The following is a 20,369-nucleotide window of genomic DNA, read 5'->3' as shown; positions in this document are numbered from 1 at the left end:
TTCACATAGATTCTTCTCCTGTATTTTCTTCTAGAAGTTTTATGGTTTTATATTTTGCATTTAGATCTATTTTGCATTACATTTTTAGGAGGTATAAAAGTGTGCCTAGTTCATGTTGTTGCATATAAGCTTCTCTTTGTTCTAGCATCATTTGCTCCAAAGACTATTTTTCCCTCATTGAATTACCTTTGCACCTTTCTCAAAATTTTGACAATATTTGTGTGACAATATTTCTGGTTTATTCTCTTCCGTAGATCTCTATGTCTGTCCCCCTGCCAATTCCACACTGTCATGGTTACTATAACCATATAGTAAATCTTAAAATTGGGTAGTACAACTCCTCAAATTTTATTCTGATTTTTCAAAATTGTTAAAGCTATTCTAGGTCTTTGCCTTTCCACACAAATTTTAGAATTGGTTATTCTATATCTACAAAAATTCCTAGTGGTATTTTGATAAGAATTTTATTAAGCCATACTTTGTGAGAATTAATATCTATTGTATGGAGCCTTCCAATTTTTGAACACAGTATTTTCATTTATTTGGTTTTTCTTTCATCCGCATCTTATAGTTGTTATCGAGATTGTGACATATTCTGTTGGATTTATAGCATTGAAATTTGTCAAAATTTGCTTTAAGTCCTTTGGGTATAGATCCAGGAGAGAGATAGCTGATTCCAGTCCTAGTTTTCCAAGGAATCTCCATTCTGCTTTCCAGATTGGCTGTACCAATTTGCAGTCCCACCAGCAATGTGTGAGTGTGCCTTTCCCCCCACATCCTTGCCAACATTTACTGTTGGTTGTATTCTTGATAGCTGCCATTCTGACTGGTAGATCATTTTTATTTAATATAATTATTACATGTTTGTTTCCAGTGTTTTCATTTCCCTACTGTCTCTGTTTTTTGCTGCCTTTTATAAAGCTTCTTGAGTATTTTTAGTATTACATTTTTATTTATCTATTGTTTTTTAAACTATCTCTTTGTATAATTTTTTGTGTTTTGTTTTTGTTTTTGTTTTTTTTTGGTGTTTGCTGTTTGAATTATAAAATGCTTTTCTCAGTGTACTTAAGATACTATTCTACCACTTGAGTTGGAATATACAACCTGGCTACCTCATTGGTTTCTTTGTCCTCCCTGCTTCATGTTCTAATTGTCTTTTTTTTTTTTTTTTTTTTTTGGTATTAAGGATTGAACTTGGGGGCACTCAACCACTGAGCCACATCCCCAGCCCTATTTTGTATTTTATTTAGAGACAGGGTCTCGCTGAGTTGCTTAGTGCCTCACTTTTGCTGAGGCCGGCTTTGAACTTGTGATCCTCCTGCCTCAGCCTCCTGAGCCACTGGGATGACAGGTGTTTGCCACTGCCGCAGTCTCTGGCTGGGCACAAATCACGAGTCTCCACACAGCTTGTAGATTCAAACAGCAATTCTTTATTCCCGAACTCACACCGGCCCTCTCCAAACATGTTCTGGGGGAATCCACGTTCTCTGCCCAAATCCTCTTCTCCCAAATCCACTACTCTGCCCAAATCCACTCTCCATGGGCTTCTGTCTCCCAAAATATACTGTCTGACCCTAAGCACTCAAGAGGAACTCAGCAGCAGGATACGCCCTATTCTAAAGGGGGGACACCCTAATCTCCTATTATGCTAAACTGCCCTATTCTAAAGGGGGAACACCCTAATCTCCTATTATGCTAAACTGCCCTATTCTAAAGGGGGAACACCCTAAACACGATCCTGCCCTGGTCCTTGAGCAAGGTCACCTTTCAGAAGTCCTTCCACTAGACAGCATGGGAGTAAGCTGGCAAGGAATTTGTCATACCTACTTGGCTGATGGCTCCCAGCATGCCACCACACCTGGCTTCCAATGGTCTTTTATGCTACATGTACATACACTGAAAATCTCATAATTCTTGCTGTTCTATCATGAAAGGCAAAGAGAACATTTTGTTACGTTTACCATTTCTCTTGCTCTTCCTTCATCCTGAGGTTCCTTTCCTTATGATATTTTTCTCTGAGGAACTTTCTTTATTTTAGAGCAGCTCTGCTTCTGTTATTTTTTTTCTTCATCTAAAAATGTCTTTATTTCACCGATAAATATCTTTATTATTCTTCCTCCTCCTCCTCCTCGTCGTCCTCCTCCTCCTCGTTTTTGTTTTTTACAATGCTGGTTAGCAAACTCAGGACCTTGAGCATGCTAGGCAAGTGCTCTACCATTAAGCCCTATCCCAGTCATTTTAATTATTGCAGTATAAGACTCTCTCTTGTTGTTGTTCCCTATTGAGAATATTGATATTTTTGTTTAAGCAAGCAATTATGCTGGTTAGTTTCAGCTGCAGGTTGGAACTGCCATTTTGAATGTCCCTTCCCCAGGGGTCAGTCTGGGATGTGGACAGATATATCTGTTAGGTCAATTCTCCAAGTCTTGGGTCTGCCCTTAGGACTAGGCTGCGGATGAACCCAGGGATTCCGTACACAGTATTACTGGGTTGCATTCCTAAGCTCTTCCTCAGGAATCTCCCCAGTACTTTCTGGTTTCCTGGGTCTCCCATTTTCTGTCTGGGGAGAAACCTCCCCTTTCCCCAATTGCACCATATCTGTTACTAACACTGGAAGAGCAGAGAGGAGGAGCTCTGACTACAGATTCCTGTTGCTGGTTGCTATTGCTGCCACCAGCTGCCACTGCAGCCCCCCCGTAGAATTGCCCAGGTCCTAGGGTAACCACAATGGAGGAAGAGGAGCAAGGTGTGGGGGTTCATCTACTCTAGGAGCTCTGGGGAGTCCCCTTTCCACTCTTCCAGCCGGCTTTTCCCTGGAGCGGTGTGTCTGCCCATTCTTGCCTCCCCTCTGGGCTGTGGGTTTGCTGAGGCTGGGCTGGCCTGCACTGGAGACAAGGGTAAACTCTCCACCGGGCTGGTGCTTTGAACTCAGGGTTCTCCCCAAATTGGCTTATTGCTGTTGACCTTCTGGCGTTCTCAAATAGCTGGCCTGTGCATTCTCCCTAGGTTTGATAGTTGCATTCAGAGGGACAGACAGGGTGGCATGTGTTTTCTCTGTCTTACGCAGAAGTGGAACCTGATTGATATAATTTAAAGATTTTATTTTCTAATGTACTTTTTGAACACAGGATGAGTTGATGTTTAACTGTAGAGTTCAGCTGCATGGTCAGATCACATGGTTTAGTGCTTGGGGCTCTGTTAATGCCTACATTTATGACACTGCATATGATGCTATTTTGGTCTCTTCCTTGGATTGCACACTTCTCACTGTAGTTTTCTATTGGCACCTTTTAATCAACCTTGTGGGTAAAAGTTCTCTTATTTCTTTGAAAATTGTAGGGTGACTTCCTTGGAGTGTGGCCTCTGCACACATTCCCGTGGCAAGCCTGGCTGGGTCCAGGAGCCTAGGTATAGCTCAACTGAGCTGAGGTGGGAATCTACACAGAGCTCTGATGTGCAGTGCACCTTCAATATAGGTTTGTGCTTACCTCCGACTTCTTGAACTCCAGATGACATTTTCAAACAGCAGTCTTCTGAGCTCACCAAGTTGAGTGTAGATTTCATAACAAATTTACATGCAGTTCTTTTAAGATGCAAATATTTGCAGAAATCACAGCTGATGCCAGTTGAACTGGTAGCTGGTCTCTGGCACACTCACGAAGTAGGAAAGGATCTCGGGGGAGGTGCAAATTCACTCACATGGAGTTCAGGGTCCATGTTAAGGTTTAATTACCCTATGATCTTCTTGAGAACACGGGAGATGCTGATCCAGCCTAGGTGGCTATGATCAAGTGGAGAGACAAGAACACTTGGGCAGTGAGGTCAGCTGAGGCCAGCCAGGGCCAGCTTCATGGGGAGAGGACCAAGTGCATGTGCATTCCTATAGTGGGCCCTGAAGTTCTCTAGGCCTCCATTACCTGATTACCTAGAAAACATGGCATGTACTCACCTTGCAAGGTGAGGCTGCTGAGAAGTTTAAATGAGAACATTTGGGAAACTGCAGAGCCCTCTGAAATGGAAAGTGCCACACAGTGTTTATCACAACAATATTAAACTAACAATCAAAGACTGAATTAAGAGGAGCAAGTCGTGCGGGTGTGGTGGTGCACACCTGTGATCTCAACAAACCGGGACACTGAGGCGTAAGACTGCAAGTTGAGACCGATCTCAGCAATTTAGTGAGACCCTCGACAACTTAAAAGTTGAAAAAAAATTTTAAAAGGTACAACATAAATAAATGAAAAGGCCTGGGAACACAGCTCAGTGGTAAAGTGTCCCTGGGTTCATTCCCCAGTAACAAAAATCAAAACAAAGGATCGAGTCTAATAGTAGAATTAAAGGTTCCACCCTAAAGCTTCTGTCTCGGCCTCACAGGAGGTGGACTTGTTTTATGTAGGGGCTGAATTGAGGTCTGTGGGTGCCAGGGCTGGGTCAGTTCCCATCCAAGCCCCTTCCAGCCCTGAGAGTTTGTGACCCCCACAGGTGGGTGTAGCCAAGTCAGGGATGCCAAGTGAGCTGTTCCCAGGACTGGCGATGAGTTGGGCACCCTTCCTGGGGTTTGATTGTTTCCTCCTCTCTCGGGCTCCTGAGATCCCCAGGCACTCAGAAGTATGATCCTTGTGTCCACATGAAAGGGATCATGTTAGGCTCAGAGCCCCAAGGGCAGATCTCCAGTTAGTAGCTGGCCTGCTGGGTCCCAGCACTGACAGTGGAGTTTTGCTTTAACTGGAATGTTCAGGCTTCCAGACAACAAACCATCCTGAGGGACCCACAGGAGGGAGCCAGAGGTACCCAACCCGAACTGGTCAACTCCAGCCCCAACGGACTCCCTTGTGCCCACCCCAGGGTCCCATTTTCCTGCCTATATCCTCATGGTCAGTAGCACTCTGGGCTCTGGGGTTTGTGGGGGGCTGCAGACTGCCTGGAGGCCCACTCTCCAGTGCCACAGGCAGCCTCAGCACCACGTGGGCCTGACACTCAGGGTACCCATCCATGAGGGTGAGTCGGGATGGACCAGTTGGTTACTCTCTTCTCCTCACCTCCCTTGCAGATCACCTCCAATGAGAAGCACCTAGAAAGCCTCAAGAATGCTGGCAGCCTTCTGCAGGCTCTGGAGCAACTGGCTCCAGGTGATAGGTATGTGGGGCCCAGAAGGAGTCGAGCAGCCTGCACAGAGTTGGCAGATGCTCTCCACCACCCTTCTCCCCTTGTTTCTTCCTGTATCAGGAACCAACACCTCCCACCGAGCCTGTCCTTGCTACTGAGACACTTCAGTGGGGAGGAGCTCTGTTCCCTCTACCTGCTGGGAAGCTTCACTGTAGTGGAAGGAAGAGGGAAGCGGGGAGCAACACGGGGAAAGAAGGCCTAAGCCCTGCAGAATGGTGGTATCCCCACCGCATGCCAGGAGGTTGGGTGGACGGTAACCAGGTGCAGATGCAGTGAGCCTGATGAGAGGCAGTGCCTGCTGGCCATGTACACATGCACCATGGCACCTCAGCCAGAGGCATTGTCATTAGTACCTTGTGGCTGACCTGCAGGCCCAGCAGGCCTGGGGCAGAACTGGCAGCTCAGCCTGCTTCACGGCACGAGGATCAGCTGACTCTTGCGGGGGGCAGATTCGGAACACACGAACAGAGCAGTCCACACACAGAAGCTGAGTGTGGGGTTAGGCCAGCCTCCTGTGCCTCAGCTGGACAGTCCGTGTGTCTAGAACATCCTAGAAGTAAGGTCCCTATTAGGCCAGGGGTAGGTCTGTCCCCCAGGAGCATGTGACACACTGAAGGCAGGCACTGGCATCTCAGCCCAGGGTAACGCTGACACTTGACCATGAGAACGAGTCACTGGAGGACCATCCTACAGTAACATACAGCTGCCCCCACTGAACTTGCAGCGGGTGGCGTGGGAGGGGTGCCCACATTCACTGTGGTCCAGCACCCATCCCTTATCAGCTGGTGCCGTGCAACTGGCCTCACTCTGAAGTCAGTGCCTCAGCGTGGCAGAGGTTGGTGAATGTAGCCTTCTTCCCTGTGGCCACTGCCCCCAGAACTGAGGGAGGTGGCCGGAGGTTGAAGAGGCCAGTCTCCTGATCCCAGCTGCTCTCCCCACCCTGGGGAGGACCCACGCCCTAAGGGATGCCTGACCCTCATTCAGTGTGACGTGGATCACAGCATCAGGCATTTCCTGTGGTTTCTGTTTTCTGAACCACAGGGTTCTGTGAACTCCCTGCGTGTTTCGGGTTGGTACTCATTTGAGTTAATACATGGCCGCCGTGTTGTTGAGACGAGTCTACACAGTGGCTCTGTGGCAGCCCGCCTGTCCCTTTGAATGCTGGATTGTGGGGAGGAGGACACCAATTCTTGGCCTGCCCCAGCCCCTTTTCCTCCTCTGCCAAAAACAGATCAGTGGTTTTTCTCCAGCTTTTCCAGTGAGGTTATGAGAGGCTGGCCTGGAGGTGAAAGGTCCCTTTCCACCTTGCTGGGCCCCTGTGGTGTCAGGTGTGGATGGACTTCTGGGGCTGGGCTGGAGGCCTGCTGCGCTAGTTTGTGGGTATCCATGCCTTCTGCAGAGTCGTGGTGTAGTCACCCCAAGCAGGGCAATGGGGGTGAGGGGAGCCATTGAGGAGTGGAGTTTGACAGATAGCCCCTGAGAGCCCCAGCTCTCCCATGTCAACCTTTGTGGGACTCCTCACCTAGCGGGGCCCTCTGCCTGCCCTTAAGCCAAAGCTAACACATTGTACTGGACCAATACAGGGGAGCTAGACCCAACTGTGGTTTAAATTGTCCAAATAAGGCTTAGTGCTCCACAGGTGGTGGCCTCTCCTGCATCCACACACATCACTCTAGCAACCAAACATCGACACCAGGTAAACCTCGCCTTCTTTGGACTTGGCTCAGATGGCCCAGCCAGAGTAGGTGGCAGTTCTCTCAGTTCTGATGCTGCTCAGCCACAGGCTGGTCTGCTTTCCTGGCCAGCCCTTCTGGGGCTGGTCTGGCAGGCGGGGTGGCAGTCTGGCCCCACCAGACCAGCCTGGGCTCAGCCAGGAGCAGGCCAGAGTTCAAAAGCATTCCCGCTGTTCCCCGGGGCCTTTGATGCACAGAGCAGGAATTCATGGCACCATGTCCTGGTTGCAGCCCCATCCCACTGTCACCCGTCTTTCATGTGGCACCCCCACCCAACCGTTTATGTGGTAACAGCTCTATTTCTGTGCTGTCAAGAGTATGCCATGAGCTAATTTTACACTTCAAGGGTCAGTGCTATGTGAATGTCATTCTTTTCTTTGCTAACAGTTGCTAAATCATAGGTTCACAAGTGTCTCAAACAATGTGCTGGGGTGACCAAGTTTCCACTTTAAGTTTTTAACTGCGCATCTACACCTCTGAGAGCAGGAAACCCAAAGCTCCTGGCTGATTGGCCAGGAACTGGCAAAATGGAGCAGGACAGGCCAGTGAGGATGCAGAGTGGCTCTAGGACCCACAAGTCTGTTCCAGGAAGGAGCTGGGAAGGTCCCCTGAGGGTACAGGCTCAGCAGTCTGGCTGTTGTCAGGTCCTTATAGTGCAGTAGCAGTGCTCCTGGCAGAAGAAGCTGAGATGATGTGTGAGAGTCAGGGCCTAACTTAAGGACACCAGCAGCAGGATTCTCACCTCACAGCTCCAGAGCAGGGGTTCTTATTTCTGCTTTCCAGAGAGGTCATGTACAGAGCTCTAGGAAGCGGCTGTCCCACTTAATGCTTAAATGAAAAGGACAACCCCTTTGATCAAGGCCTTTCACCCCACACATGCCTGTTAAGTCTTATCTACTTTGGTCTTTCTCACAGTTTATCTGTTGACAGTGTGGTGGCTTCCTTGGCCCTGGAAATCCTCCAAGCCGTGGGCATGAAGCAGGAAGGCACTTAGCACAGGCCCACTCTACAACACCAAGCCTTGGCTGCGTGGGTAAGGTCCTCTCCCAGACATTTGCTGCATCACCAGCCACAGCTGGGCCTGGACCCAATAAAAGTCAGCTGAACCCAGAACCTGGGACTGAAGTTCTCTAACTCTGGGCCCTAGACAACTGGTTCAGAATGGACTCGTTGGCTCTTGCAGGATGATGCAGCTGGGAAGCCCAGGTTTGCTAGCTATGATCAAGAATTCTCTCCGTGTGGCCTGAGTAAGCTTCCACTAAAGTAGCCCCTGCCTGTGCTACTAAAGCAGGGTCAGAAACAGTTCTGAGTCTGCTTCTCTATGGGAAAGATCTTTTTCCCAGCTGCAACTCCAGAGCAAGCCTCTGGAAGGTAGTTTCAGCCCCTTGTCTTCCTCCCACTTTACCTGTCAGGACTTTTTTGTTCCAGGGACAAACTGATTTCAGTAGTCCTGGGGAGGACTGGGCAAGATTTACTAACCAGTACAGATAGGTTGAGTTTGCCTACAGGAATGCAAAAGGCTCAGGAATGCTGCCTTCCTAGATAGTATGCCCAACTCGATGGGATGATGGCATCAAGATCGTTTTCCCTTATTATTACCACCTATCCACCTTATCCTGGAAAGCTTTCTAGCTTCTGCCTCATATTCTACCTGGATCAGCTTCAGGGGCTTTGTCTTGTCTGTTGGGTCCAGAGAACAGACATGGGTCTCCCTGTTTCCCCAGCACACCTCCACCCCTTTATTTGTTCCTAGGGGGAACTGCCCTAGGGTTCAGGGTGTGGAGTCTTCCCAGAAGTGTTTCAGAGCAATGGAAGGTTCTTCTTTCCCCTTTTTATTTAAGTAGGGAGTAATCTTCAGTGTTATACACAAAACAGGGAGGTTTTTTATTTTCCTGCAAGTCAAGTGCAGTTATTTGGTGTACACTGTGGAAGGATGCAAGACTGCTGTCCTGGGGAAGGCTTACATCTTGAATCTGGAAGGTAGGGTTGGGTCTTGGACAGCTTCAACAAGTTGAGGCCATCCCTTGGCCTCTCTGAGGCCTCATTTTCCCCATCTACAAATGATGTTCATCACCTTATCCTATGTTCATTACCTTATTCAATCCCCAATACAGCCTGCACAGCAGGCCGCCTTAGCTTCATTTCATAGATGAGAAAACACTCAGGGGGGTGCTGTTTTACTTGCCCACAAGGCCCCACAGCTTGGTTGAATTCAAGACTGTGACTCTGTAACCCTTGTGTCCATCACTAGGTATTCAGAGCTTGGTATGTAACTCAGTGTATTCTATGTCCCACCACAGGCAGTTTCCTTTGCCCTCTCATAGTCTACTTCATGTCCATGGTAAGAAGGCCTCAGGATTTAAGTCCTGCTGTGTGAGATGCCTATGGTTCAGGCCTGATTAGATCTGCCAGAGTACGGGGTAATTAGTGGAGCAGCCAGAAGCCTGGATCAGCTTCGGGGGCTCTGCCTGTTGGGTGCACAGAACAGATACAGGTCTCCTTGTATCTGTAACACCTCCACCCCTCCTTTTATATTTGTTCCTGGGGAACAGCCCTAAGGTTCAGGGTGTGGAGTCTTCTCAAAATTATTTTGGAGCAGTGGAAGACTCTTTCCCCCTTCTATTTAAGCAGGGAGTAATCTTCGGTGTTGCACACAAAACAGGGAAGCTTCTGGTATTTCAGAATCATTTTGTCCAGTGGACCACTCCTGGCCAGAGTTCAACATTGCTGGCTTTATTCCTTGCCCTCCCCAAGTCCCACCATTTCAATTTATAGGAAAGAGCCTATGGCACCTCCCCCTCCCCAGGTTAAGGACCATTCTGGGTTTTGTAGTCATCTAAGCACTTCATAATTTTTTAGTTTTACCATCTATGAAGTCTTTCCTTAAATAGCTTGTTCCCTTCCCCCTTTTAAAACATTAAGTTCTATAGCATGCATTGGTAAATTGCTCTTGTTTAGTATTGTATGAAAGAGATCTTGTAATGTACCCACACCCATATTGTGTGAAACTGTGGCTCTTTTACTATATAGTATGTGTTTTGTGTGAACAAAGACACCAGGACACATGGGCTTGCAACATGGGGTGTCACATCATGCTCCACAGACATCCTGGAGTTTTGAGGCAAAACCCAAACCAGTATTGGTACTACCTTTATTATATTTTGTGGTAATGGGTATTTTTCTGGCCATGTAATAGTTCTACAGCTTTATGAAAGTTTTCCTCACTGACCTATGCTACTTCCAAAGTTTCTCTGAGTGCCTATATCCTATACACATTTCTGGTGCTGTGCCAACAACAGTGCTAACTACCTCTTTATAAAGTTAGGCTTGACAGCTACTAGAACAAACCTTCCTCTCTTTCTTCATAAATGTTTTGGTGATTAACTGCCCTTAGTGCTTCCAAGTACATTCCAGAATACCCTGCTGATCAGAGTGTTTTAAATGGAACTTCAAAAGTATAGCAGTAGGCAAAAGTTCTAAGATGTTGTCTAGCTTGTAAATCCTTTAACCCATTTTATAGGTGTTCCACATCTGTAACAGTCTAAACACAGTCCACATGAATACTAATAATATTGACATGTAAGCTCTAGATTGTCCTTCATCCTATTTTACTGCACCTATGTCAATATATTTAACTCAGTCCCCTAACACAGTTCTTAGTGTTAACCAACCTATCAGTACTGGCTGATTCTGTCATGCATGAGGCACTCTCTTTCAACCCCAATAACATTTTTTTTTTTTATGAAAGAAATATTTACAAAAAGTCTTCCCTAGATGAAGTTGATCTGAATGCATGTTTGTCGGTTTACTATGTTTAAAACATAGTGACTAACAGGTTTCCTTAAGCATGAAACAGTTTCACTTTAAAAGACTAAAAACACAAGTCTTTACAAGTCTGTCCTGAGCAATGAACCCTGTCAGACCTACCACCAGGATGACTGGCTCATCTGGCAGATGGTGTGGAAGACCTGTTCGGGCTCTCTGATTACGTTCAGATAGATAGACATCGACACTTAAACATGCTTAATTATCAGTTCAAAGTGGAGCTGAAAAAATTCCCTTCTCTGAGTCACACTTGGGTAAAGGTGCTTGAAGTTCAAATTCGTATACTTTTTAAAAAAACTTGTTACTTTAAAGAAATGAAACACCATCTAAAAGAGGGTGATTATTTGGCTTTCAGCTTTCTCTACTTCTTTTAGCTTAGTGTAGCTCAAAGACAAGGTACCCAAATACCTATGAACTGGGGAGGCCTTTGATTACCTGAGCAAGATTAGACCCATAACTACACCAAGAGGCTAGGGTGAAGGAGTACTAGCTCTTTAGTTAGAATCACTCTTCTCTCAAAAAGCCCAGAATCAATCACAATGTTTTAGGCTGAAATACACTGGAGGTGGGGGGTAGGGGGGCATTTTAAACCCAGGGCCAAGTACTAAAGAAACTTGGCAAATAATCCTATGCAGAGGTAAGGTCTTCTCATTACAAATTAAAATTATTACTTTCACTATGTGAATTTTGCTCGGGATGAAGGTAGTCTGGGTAAACTCCTGTAACACTTAATGTCAAGGAAAAAAGGTGACACAATCGAATGAATTAAAAGTTTAATTCTGAACCATTTTTATAACTGTATTTTCTCTTGAAGCATTGTATCACAGCAGGTTACAACAACTTTGGGATAAAAGGCAACTGGTAAACTGTCCAAAACAAGGTTCCAAATAACACCTCTTACTGATTTACCCTACCCATACATATCCCAAATAAAGTTTTTGATCAAAAACATGAAATAGATCCACCTGCTTATTTTAAGCATATTAAAAAGGAAACTAATTGGACCATTTCTATTTGTCTATTTTATACAAAAAAGGCTACACAATGTTACACTTTCTTCAGATTACAATTAGAGTGATTATGAATTAGTGTTCTACACCATTACTCAATTCTTAAAAATTAGAAATTGCTGTAGCAGTATTCACTATAACATAACACTACAAGAGACTTAAAAAAAAAAAAAAAACTAAGTTACTGCAAAAAAAAAAAAAGAAAAAAGAAAAAAGAAAATTAAAGAGCTACTTCAAAGCAAGCATAGTCAGTACCATTACAGATATTTAAAAAAAAATTTTTTTTTAACAAGCAAGGCTAGGGTTTGATAAATTCCATCTTGTGATCCATTCTTGTGCATTCTTCACTTCTTGAGTCACTCCCAAAATCCATTTGTATTGTTACTCCTCGACCAAAAAGGACCAGAACAAAAAGTTTACTTCAATTGTTCCCATAGGAAACTCAGCTTGGTTAGTGTGTCAGGCACTTTCTGAGATACCAGCCCACCCCTCGAGCCCTCTCAGCAACTCTACAGGCCAATCACAATGCAAGTTCAGACAATACAGCTGTATAAAGAGAGAAAGGCTGCTATTAATGTTTAAAACAGCAAATGTTACTCATTTGAGTATTAAGTTGCAAAAGCTGTGGCAAAAAACATTAAAGTTAATAACTTCCACACATGATCACATAACAACCAGAAATCTGAGAACATCCAAATGTTCCAAGACATCTCCTTTCAAAGTATATATCTTTGTGGCAGATTTACAAATAGGCCTAAACCACTCCCACCCTACCAACCAAGTCTTTTCTGAAGTTCTGTAGGCAGAGTAAAAGTATTTTACCCAAACTGGCTTTTTTAAACTTCTTACCTAAAGGATGATTTACAGGTCAGTATCAAACCAGGCCAGCTGATTGCTGTCACCTGGAGGCAGCCCATCCATGAGGTCCTGGGCATGTCCCAGATCTGGCAGCCCATCAACTGGATAGTCAGCACCAGGGTGATGGCCACCCATCTCATGCTCCATCATGGGGTCCATACCCAAGGCATCCTGGCCGTATCCACCAGAGTGAAAAGAGCGATAGCTGGGATCTAGAAAATTTGGGGTGGCAACAAAATGGGAGAGGAAACACACAGGTTGACGTTGAGGTTGGGGCAGCCACAGGTTAGTAGCAAACTTGTCAGAAAACAGTCCTTTCCAACCTCTTGAACCTCTAGCTTTCTTGAGCCAAGCAGTGACTCACTGTAGGCCTTAAGAGCCAGGCCACCCATGAGACCACATAAGCCATGTGTTTCACTAGAAGCACACCAGCGGTTTCAGTCATACCATCCACATACTCTTGAACACTCTGCTTTTACCCTGGAAGAGACTTAAGGTGCCTGAGGAAAAAACAGCAATCCACTGTGTGGCCTCTTAGGCATTGATTAGGGAAATAATAACAAGGCAGTGTGACGGGGTGAAGTTTTGGTTATATCTACAAAAAAACAAAATTCAAGACACTCTTTCCAATGACACCTTAAAAAGGGTTGACATTGATCTGTCATGGTAAGAAGGCTATGAGTTTCAGAGTTTAGGAATTAGGTAAAACCAGATGAGATTATGAATTTAAGAAGGTTCAGAGTTATTAGTCTACTCTATGCTTCATCTTCATTATCCAGATTCAAATTAGCTTTTCAAAACTAATACATAAGTACTGACACACACATACCCCCCATCTGAGCTTATAGATAGATTTGCAGACAAAGGCATTATGGATTCTCTGACCAAAAATAAAAAGCCAGGCAACTGGAACATCCTACACAGCACAGACCCAGAAGTGATGTGTATTTGGTGGTGTGAGCCTGCTGCACGCTCAGTGTGTGTGGTTCAAAATTCCCTATGCTCAATTAAAAAAATACTATTGCTGACTCTGGAATTTAAGAACTGCCTTTAATTGCAGCCACTACTTTCCTGCCAACACTGGTTTCCCAGATGAGCAAACTGGCTCTGTCATAAAATTTTATAATCATGGTCTGGAGTTAAATATGGAGAAATATGAGACACATACCATCTTGGCGATATCCAAGGGGCTCTCCCTGGGCACCAATATCAAGTCCAAGATCAGCAGTCTAGATAAATGAGTACAAGGTAAGAAAGAATACAAGGAAAAAATGAAAATTCTCAACTTATACATTTCTTGCATTCTCTGAAGATTACAAAAGTCATGGAAGGCAATATTACAAAAACACTTTAAAAATCAAGAGTCCTTTAAACATCCCTCCCTCAAAGATATTATTTTTAATTGTGTGCAAAGAGAAAACATTTAATTAATTCTTTCAACTAAACATACTACACTTACTATATGCCAGACACTGCACTTTTGGTGCTAGAGATATAACAATTAACCCAATGGGCACAATGCCCCCATGCCCCCTCCAAGGAGCTGCTGACAGAATGTACTGTAGGAAAAAGAAATGATTTTTAGCCTGAGCAGCTGGAAGAACAAAGTTGCCATTAACTAAGACAGAGAAGACCTATGAGAATAGGTTTGGCATAGGGGATGGGTGGCTCAAGTTGGAACATGTTGATGTCTATTAAAAACCCAACTAACACATTACTCACTGTAAAAAAAAAAAACAAAAAAAAACCTTAGATTGCCAATTTTTCTTTCCATTCATTTAACAAATATATTGTATGACTATGTTCTGTAGTCTATTATTATAGGGTGGGTAAAACAGACTTCCAGGTTGGCTTTAATTTTGTTTACTACAGTATTTCAATGAAATCCTGTACTGAAGAAAAATTTGTTTCTACTTGTATTTGTTATAGATATGAAAAATTGCTTTTAAAAAAGTATCAATAAATTGACTTGAATTAACTGCTTAACACTGCCTCTTTCCTATATACCCTTCCTCAAAAATATACGATAAACCTTTTAATCTATTATCTTCCTTATGAATTCTAAGGGACAACTTGTTTATGATTCTGAACTGGTTACTTCCTTCTTCCTCAAAGCAGTTGCTGAACAGAATAAAGACAACCAACACTCAATCCAGGGATATCATCAATGAAAATGAACATGTACTGAGTGCTGCAAACAACAATCTAGCAATTTGCTCTAGCAAACTACCAGATCAATGTGAACACATTTGCCTACCTCATTCCAAGCCATAGGCTCTGTTCTGAAGAGGGAACTGGTTAGCTCAACTGAGAGCCGTTTCTTATAATCCTGTGGCTTATCCTCAGACATTCGAAATAGAACAGCAGCTGCATACGTTGCTGGGAAAGGAAGAGAAAAATGGCCATTGAGGAAAAACTGAGGCTTTACTGTCCGCACATATCCACTAAAAGGCTTTTTTGTTCCTTTTCTACTTACCCACACCTTCATTCCTAGAGTGAAGTAATTCTGTCAGAGGAGCTGTGGCTCCCTCTGCTTCAATAGCTTCTGCAGCCTCCTTGTCCTGAGCAAGTTCACAGAGGACCCCTGCAGCTACTCTTTGGATATTTTCAATGGGAGAATAAAGCAGCTAAGGAGAAAACACATAAACAAGACCTAATTAAATCTAAAATTAAAAGCATGGCAAGCACCCCACTGCGGTGCAAACATTCCCAATTGGGGGTGTGAGCAGCATTTATTGGTTTCAAATCATATTCTCTGAATTTAGGTCCTAGGTTGTATAATGCTCTAGAACACTGGAATTCTATCTAGAATACTCTTGAGTTACAAATCCTTTCTTCAGAGGCCATTTGAATCTAAGATCTAGAAAAACCAGAGCTGGTTGGATGCCTATGCCCTGGCAGCCCAGGCCAGCTTCCATCCTCCAAACCTGAGCAACCCTAAAAATGTAATGTGAAGTTTCTCCCCTCTTCTTGAAGGTCTAGTCTCAGTGTTTCTCCTTCTATGACAAAGGAAAATGAAGGACATTTTCATAAAATTAAGTATTGGTGTCTCTATTTTGGTCTCTTAATTTTCTGAAAACATAAGAATATATAAAATCTAGATCCAGAATACCTCACTTAAAAATGAAACATACCTGCACAAACAATGGAATGGTATTTAGTCCTCTGATTACAATTCGGTTGTGAACATCCCGAGCTAGGATGTGAAGGGCTCCAGTACAACCTTCAACTATTTCTTCCATGCGGACACCCTCCTACCAAAAGAAATATGGTTAACAAATAGGGTAGTCTTCTCTAAAGTTTATAAAACTTGAAAAGCTTTTCATTCTGAGCAGCAATTACTAGACTATAATTATTCACTTATATACCCAAAGGTCCCCATAATCTACAATTAGTTCAGGAATGAGGGAGGATTCCATCATGTGAAATATCACTGAAAGGAGGCACCCGGCAGCACTAATTCCAAGCAGCACCCCCCCTCCATACCCAGGGCTGTACACAAAGCAAGCAGCCCTCCATATCTATGGGTTCCATATCTGTAGATTCAACCAACCACAAATCATTAATATTTGAAGTGAAAGAACTGGGCCTCTACTGAACACACACAATTTTTGCTTGTCATTATTTCCTAAACAGTATAATATAACTATAATATATGTGCACTATGCAAGGGGTAAATGAAAATGCAAGTCCCCGGTAGTACCACAACAAAACCCTAGGGACACCAATGACCAATTCTGCGATTTCTGTATGCCTTGATTCCCAAAGGTAATTCTCTCATACTAAGATACCAACCATGCTAGTTAAGAGGGTTTGAGATGACACACAGAATAATGCTCAGACTACCTCTTGCTATTTTCCCTATTTTTGGACATCTACATTTATTTGGTGAAATACTTAGTTAATCTACTCTTCATGTCTACCAAGACTATTTTAACAACAACTACATAGAAGAAAGAAGTTAGCTTTTATAAAGTGTTTATTATATGCTTTCTGTTTCTGGGTTAATTTTTTTTTTGTTTTGTTATGATTCTGCTTTCAGTGGCTTTATAAACAACTTCCTTCTTTGAAATTTTAAAAAAGGTTCCCATCCGCATTTTATTAAGCTACCCCATGGAAATGGGTCAATAACAAATAAATGGAGAAAGGAAAGCCACAATGAGTGAATACACAGAACAATTAGCAATATGGGAATCCTAAGATATTTTCCAGTAGGGTTTGTCTTTGTTTTAAAATAATCTAATTTAACCCAATCCCAAGTTTTCTATGTTCTGTGGCTATTGCAATGAAATTGACACAGGTACATAATATAACCATATTCTTACTATTATATAAGCATATATTACAGAATTATATATAAATGTATTAAGTTTTTATAGGTGTGTTCCACATCTGGGACAGGGGACAAAAATGGGTTAAATAAGAAAACTTTTTCAAGTTCGGAATCTTGAAGGTCTCAGGAATCAGAAATGTTTTTATCTTTACAAGATTATACACTTAGTTTTAAGAGACTAACTTGACATGAGAGCTTTAGGATGAGAATATTATGGGTAAAGATTTCAAAAATCGTATTACTTATTCTTTAACTCTATGTTATATTCTTAGGTCTGAAAACAGTTTAAAACCTCACATGGAAGACACAGTAAAAAGACCTGTGAAGCATTTATAGCAAAACTTATCTTTTAGCGGAGGATAAGAAGCTCTAAAATCATACAGACTGGTATTCAAATTAAGGCTCTACTGAATTTCCTAAGTAGGTAAGCCTCTGTATGCATTAAATGACAGCACTCATTAAGTGTCTAACCCTACAGTAGCAAATTATACTCCCACATTCTCTGCCTAAGACCACGCCAAAAACATGTCCTAGAAAATGTCACTAGGGACCACTTTACTCTGTATCTTCTTTGCAGCCATAGAAACATTTTAGTTTTTTTCATCATCATCAGTCCTGCAGTTAGAGGGTTGGGAGAGCCAATAACTGAGGAAGTTTTCAATTTATACATTCCTTTAAAATGCCAGATATTATAGTAAAGATTTACCTACCACAAACTGCTGCTGTGTTCCACCCATGGAAGTACGACGCTGGGTATCCTGATGTGCCCGAACAAGCAGCTGAACTAGTCGTGGAATGGCACCCTGTTCACGCAAAGGTGCATGATTTGCTGGACAAAGGGCAAGATTTCGAATCAATCCAACAGTAGCCTGTAGATAAGAGGGAAGAAATGGCATACAAATCAATAAAATCATTTTTTTAGCCTATAATTATCACTAAAACGATTGGCATTAACTAAAAAGCAATAATGACTACACAAAATTTCAGAATCCGAACCTCATTCCAGCCACATTTCTTAATGAAAACAATTCCTATTTATCAATCCCTATGCCTAGACAGTCATCCAATAGCTAAAGGTGGTTCATTTTCAATTCTGACGGCATTCTATTTAACAACATACCTTTATCAGAGGCCAATGGGATGGTGGGTGTAGGAGTTTAACAACAACTGGTAGTCCATAGTGAAGGCGAACAGCATTCTGGGCCATCTCTGCTTCCTGATGTCGGCTAGTCAGATGACGAAGAGCACAGATGGCAGGCTCAGTTATGTCCTCTCTGTCACCAGCACGAAGGACAGTACGTACAAGAGCCTCTATGCCCCCCACTTGGCACACCATCATTTTGTTCTTGTAATTATTGCAAGTGAGGTTAGAAAGAATTCCAGCTGCACAGGTGACCACATTTATATCATCTGAACCCAAAAGCTGAACAAGAGTCCCAAGAAGACCTTCCATCCCTTCCTATGGAGATAAAAACAGATGCTTAGTACATATTCATCTAAATCCTATCACCAAAGCACCAGCTGCCACAGAATTTACCTGTTTAGTTGCAGCATCTGAAAGATTCCTAAGAGTCCAAAGACAGTTCTGAACAAGACGTTGACTTGGATCTGTCAGGTGAAGTCCTAATGCTTGCATTCCACCTAGAAAATTACAAAGGATATAATGCAACGGCCATTAGCTATACATTCCTGAAAGTTCTCAATGTCTTCCACAGTCACATAAATCTCCCTCTTTATTTTCAAAGTCAAATCTCCCAACCTCCTTGAATACTTTATTCCTGATTTTCCAGGGTGTACTTTGGTTTTTCTTTAACAATTCACCTCACTAGTGACAACTTCTGTGAAATATCTACCGTTCCGTCTTTTCCTATATGGAAAACATCTTCATTGCCCCCCTGTAGGTAATAGTTCTATTACTTATTTCTTTTCATCCATGCAGTCATTTAAAAAAAATTTTTTTTGTACCAGACCCTGTTCTGAGCTGCACATACACTAGTATGAGGGAGGTAGCAGATACCAAATATACAATTAATAAATTAAAATACAGGTATTAAGCACTACAAAGAAAAACAACATAGGATAACTAGGGGGCACACTGCAATTTTAAGTAGGTAATTAGGTCACTTCAGTGTGAGAGTGACATTTGAGCAAAGGTCTTGAAATAACTATGTAAACTCCTGGGGTAGAAACCAATTCTGAAAGGTGGCCATATAAAAGTCACTGACTGGCCTGGTGTGGTGGTATGTGCTTGTAGTCTCAGTTAATTGGTAAGTTGAGGCAGAAAGATAGCTTGAGCCAGTATGAGCAACATAGTAAGACTCTATCTTATAACAAATGACACTGACTCCAAAATATATTAGCCCAAAGGTTCACACTTTCCATCATTTATGACCTTTAATGGGAGAAATTTATTCTGGAAAAGGCATATAAAATGAAACCTAATCCCATACTAGTTTAACTTCACCCATCTCTCTTGAACTAATAACATTTCTGAATGCAGTGAGAGACACTTTCCCTTGTTCATTCATCAGATCATCTCTCCCAGATTCTTTCCTCGCAGTAGCTCCAGCTACAGTGATCTGCATAAAACTGATGCTCAATTTGTTAAATGACAACTTTCTTTTCCGCTAAGACTTCATTCCCTCCCTCTACACAGTTATCAACACTAAGAGAATGGATCATGCTCATCAGAATATCTCAAGAGACTTTAAAAACATACAACCATTCTGATTTGGCAGGTCTAGGGTGAAAGTCCCAGGCAGATGACTTTGAGACACTGTCCCCGACCCTCTCCACTTTTCTTCCTATCTTAACCTTCATAGACTAAAAGAACTTCTAAAATTTCTAGTTCTGCCTTCAACTGCATCCTGGTACCATACAGTTTACCAGATACCTATTTATCTTTCAGTCACTCTGAATATGCCAGCTTCTTATTTTAAGAAAAAAAAAAAAACAAACAATCCTTCTGATAGTTTCATTTATCTTCACAGTACCTGTGTTTTCCCCACCACAAACCATTTTTGATTGCTCCCTTAGTCCCTTACTACTATATTATCTGAATCTTTCAGAAGTCTCAAACATTGACAAATTTGCCATATATATCTCTAAAAACAAAGTATTTCATTCCTATTATAACATCTCAGTGATCTGGTCCTCTTTAAACTTTTGGACACACTATTGATCCACACAATGTTAGTATTAATATTCCAAACGCATTGCTCTGGTGCTATGCCACTGCTCAATAACCAAAGTTTCTTGTTAGCTTTTTTTTTTTTTTTTTTTGCAACAGGTTTATACAGAGATTTTTAAATAATTTGAGGCAAATGGACTATGGTAAGGAGAGAAAAGCTTGTGTTTATTTGGTAGGATCAGTAATTTTAGGTAGAGAGTTCTCCTTTCTGTTTTTATTTCACTGGGCTGAAGAGTTAAAATCCCACCAGGGGC

The 20,369-nt window shown here is 42.7% G+C and overlaps 2 protein-coding genes across 4 annotated transcripts in view; one reads left to right on the top strand and one right to left on the bottom strand.

The window, feature by feature from the left end:
• Nucleotides 1-7,939, top strand: part of Ulk4 (unc-51 like kinase 4) — a 501,941-nt gene extending 494,002 nt beyond the window's left edge. The window contains exons 36-37 of the mRNA XM_076869315.2: nt 5,051-5,136; nt 7,815-7,939. Of these exons, the coding sequence (XP_076725430.2) occupies nt 5,051-5,136; nt 7,815-7,893 (165 nt within the window). The 3' untranslated portion in view covers nt 7,894-7,939. The remainder of the gene's footprint in view (nt 1-5,050; nt 5,137-7,814) is intronic.
• Nucleotides 7,940-11,483: 3,544 nt separating this feature from the next.
• Ctnnb1 (catenin beta 1) overlaps nt 11,484-20,369 on the bottom strand; it is a 34,621-nt gene continuing 25,735 nt past the window's right edge. The window contains exons 8-16 of one of the 3 annotated variants that reach the window (XM_076843997.2): nt 18,463-18,566; nt 18,046-18,384; nt 17,636-17,794; nt 15,727-15,846; nt 15,069-15,219; nt 14,850-14,971; nt 13,761-13,821; nt 12,584-12,804; nt 11,484-12,121 (exon numbers count right to left, since the gene is read on the bottom strand). In XM_076843997.2, the coding sequence (XP_076700112.1) occupies nt 12,596-12,804; nt 13,761-13,821; nt 14,850-14,971; nt 15,069-15,219; nt 15,727-15,846; nt 17,636-17,794; nt 18,046-18,384; nt 18,463-18,566 (1,265 nt within the window). In that variant the 3' untranslated portion in view covers nt 11,484-12,121; nt 12,584-12,595. Of the gene's footprint in view, nt 12,122-12,193; nt 12,805-13,760; nt 13,822-14,849; nt 14,972-15,068; nt 15,220-15,726; nt 15,847-17,635; nt 17,795-18,045; nt 18,385-18,462; nt 18,567-20,369 lie in introns of those variants that run through there. The other 2 variants (XM_076844005.2, XM_076844012.2) reach the window with 2 other exon arrangements.

Source organism: Callospermophilus lateralis, chromosome 1 (assembly GCF_048772815.1).
Source record: "Callospermophilus lateralis isolate mCalLat2 chromosome 1, mCalLat2.hap1, whole genome shotgun sequence".
In the NCBI taxonomy this organism is placed as follows: Eukaryota; Metazoa; Chordata; class Mammalia; order Rodentia; family Sciuridae; genus Callospermophilus; species Callospermophilus lateralis.
The sequence above is the reverse complement of the archived record's forward strand: the minus strand, read 5'-3'. Positions and strand labels throughout refer to the sequence as shown.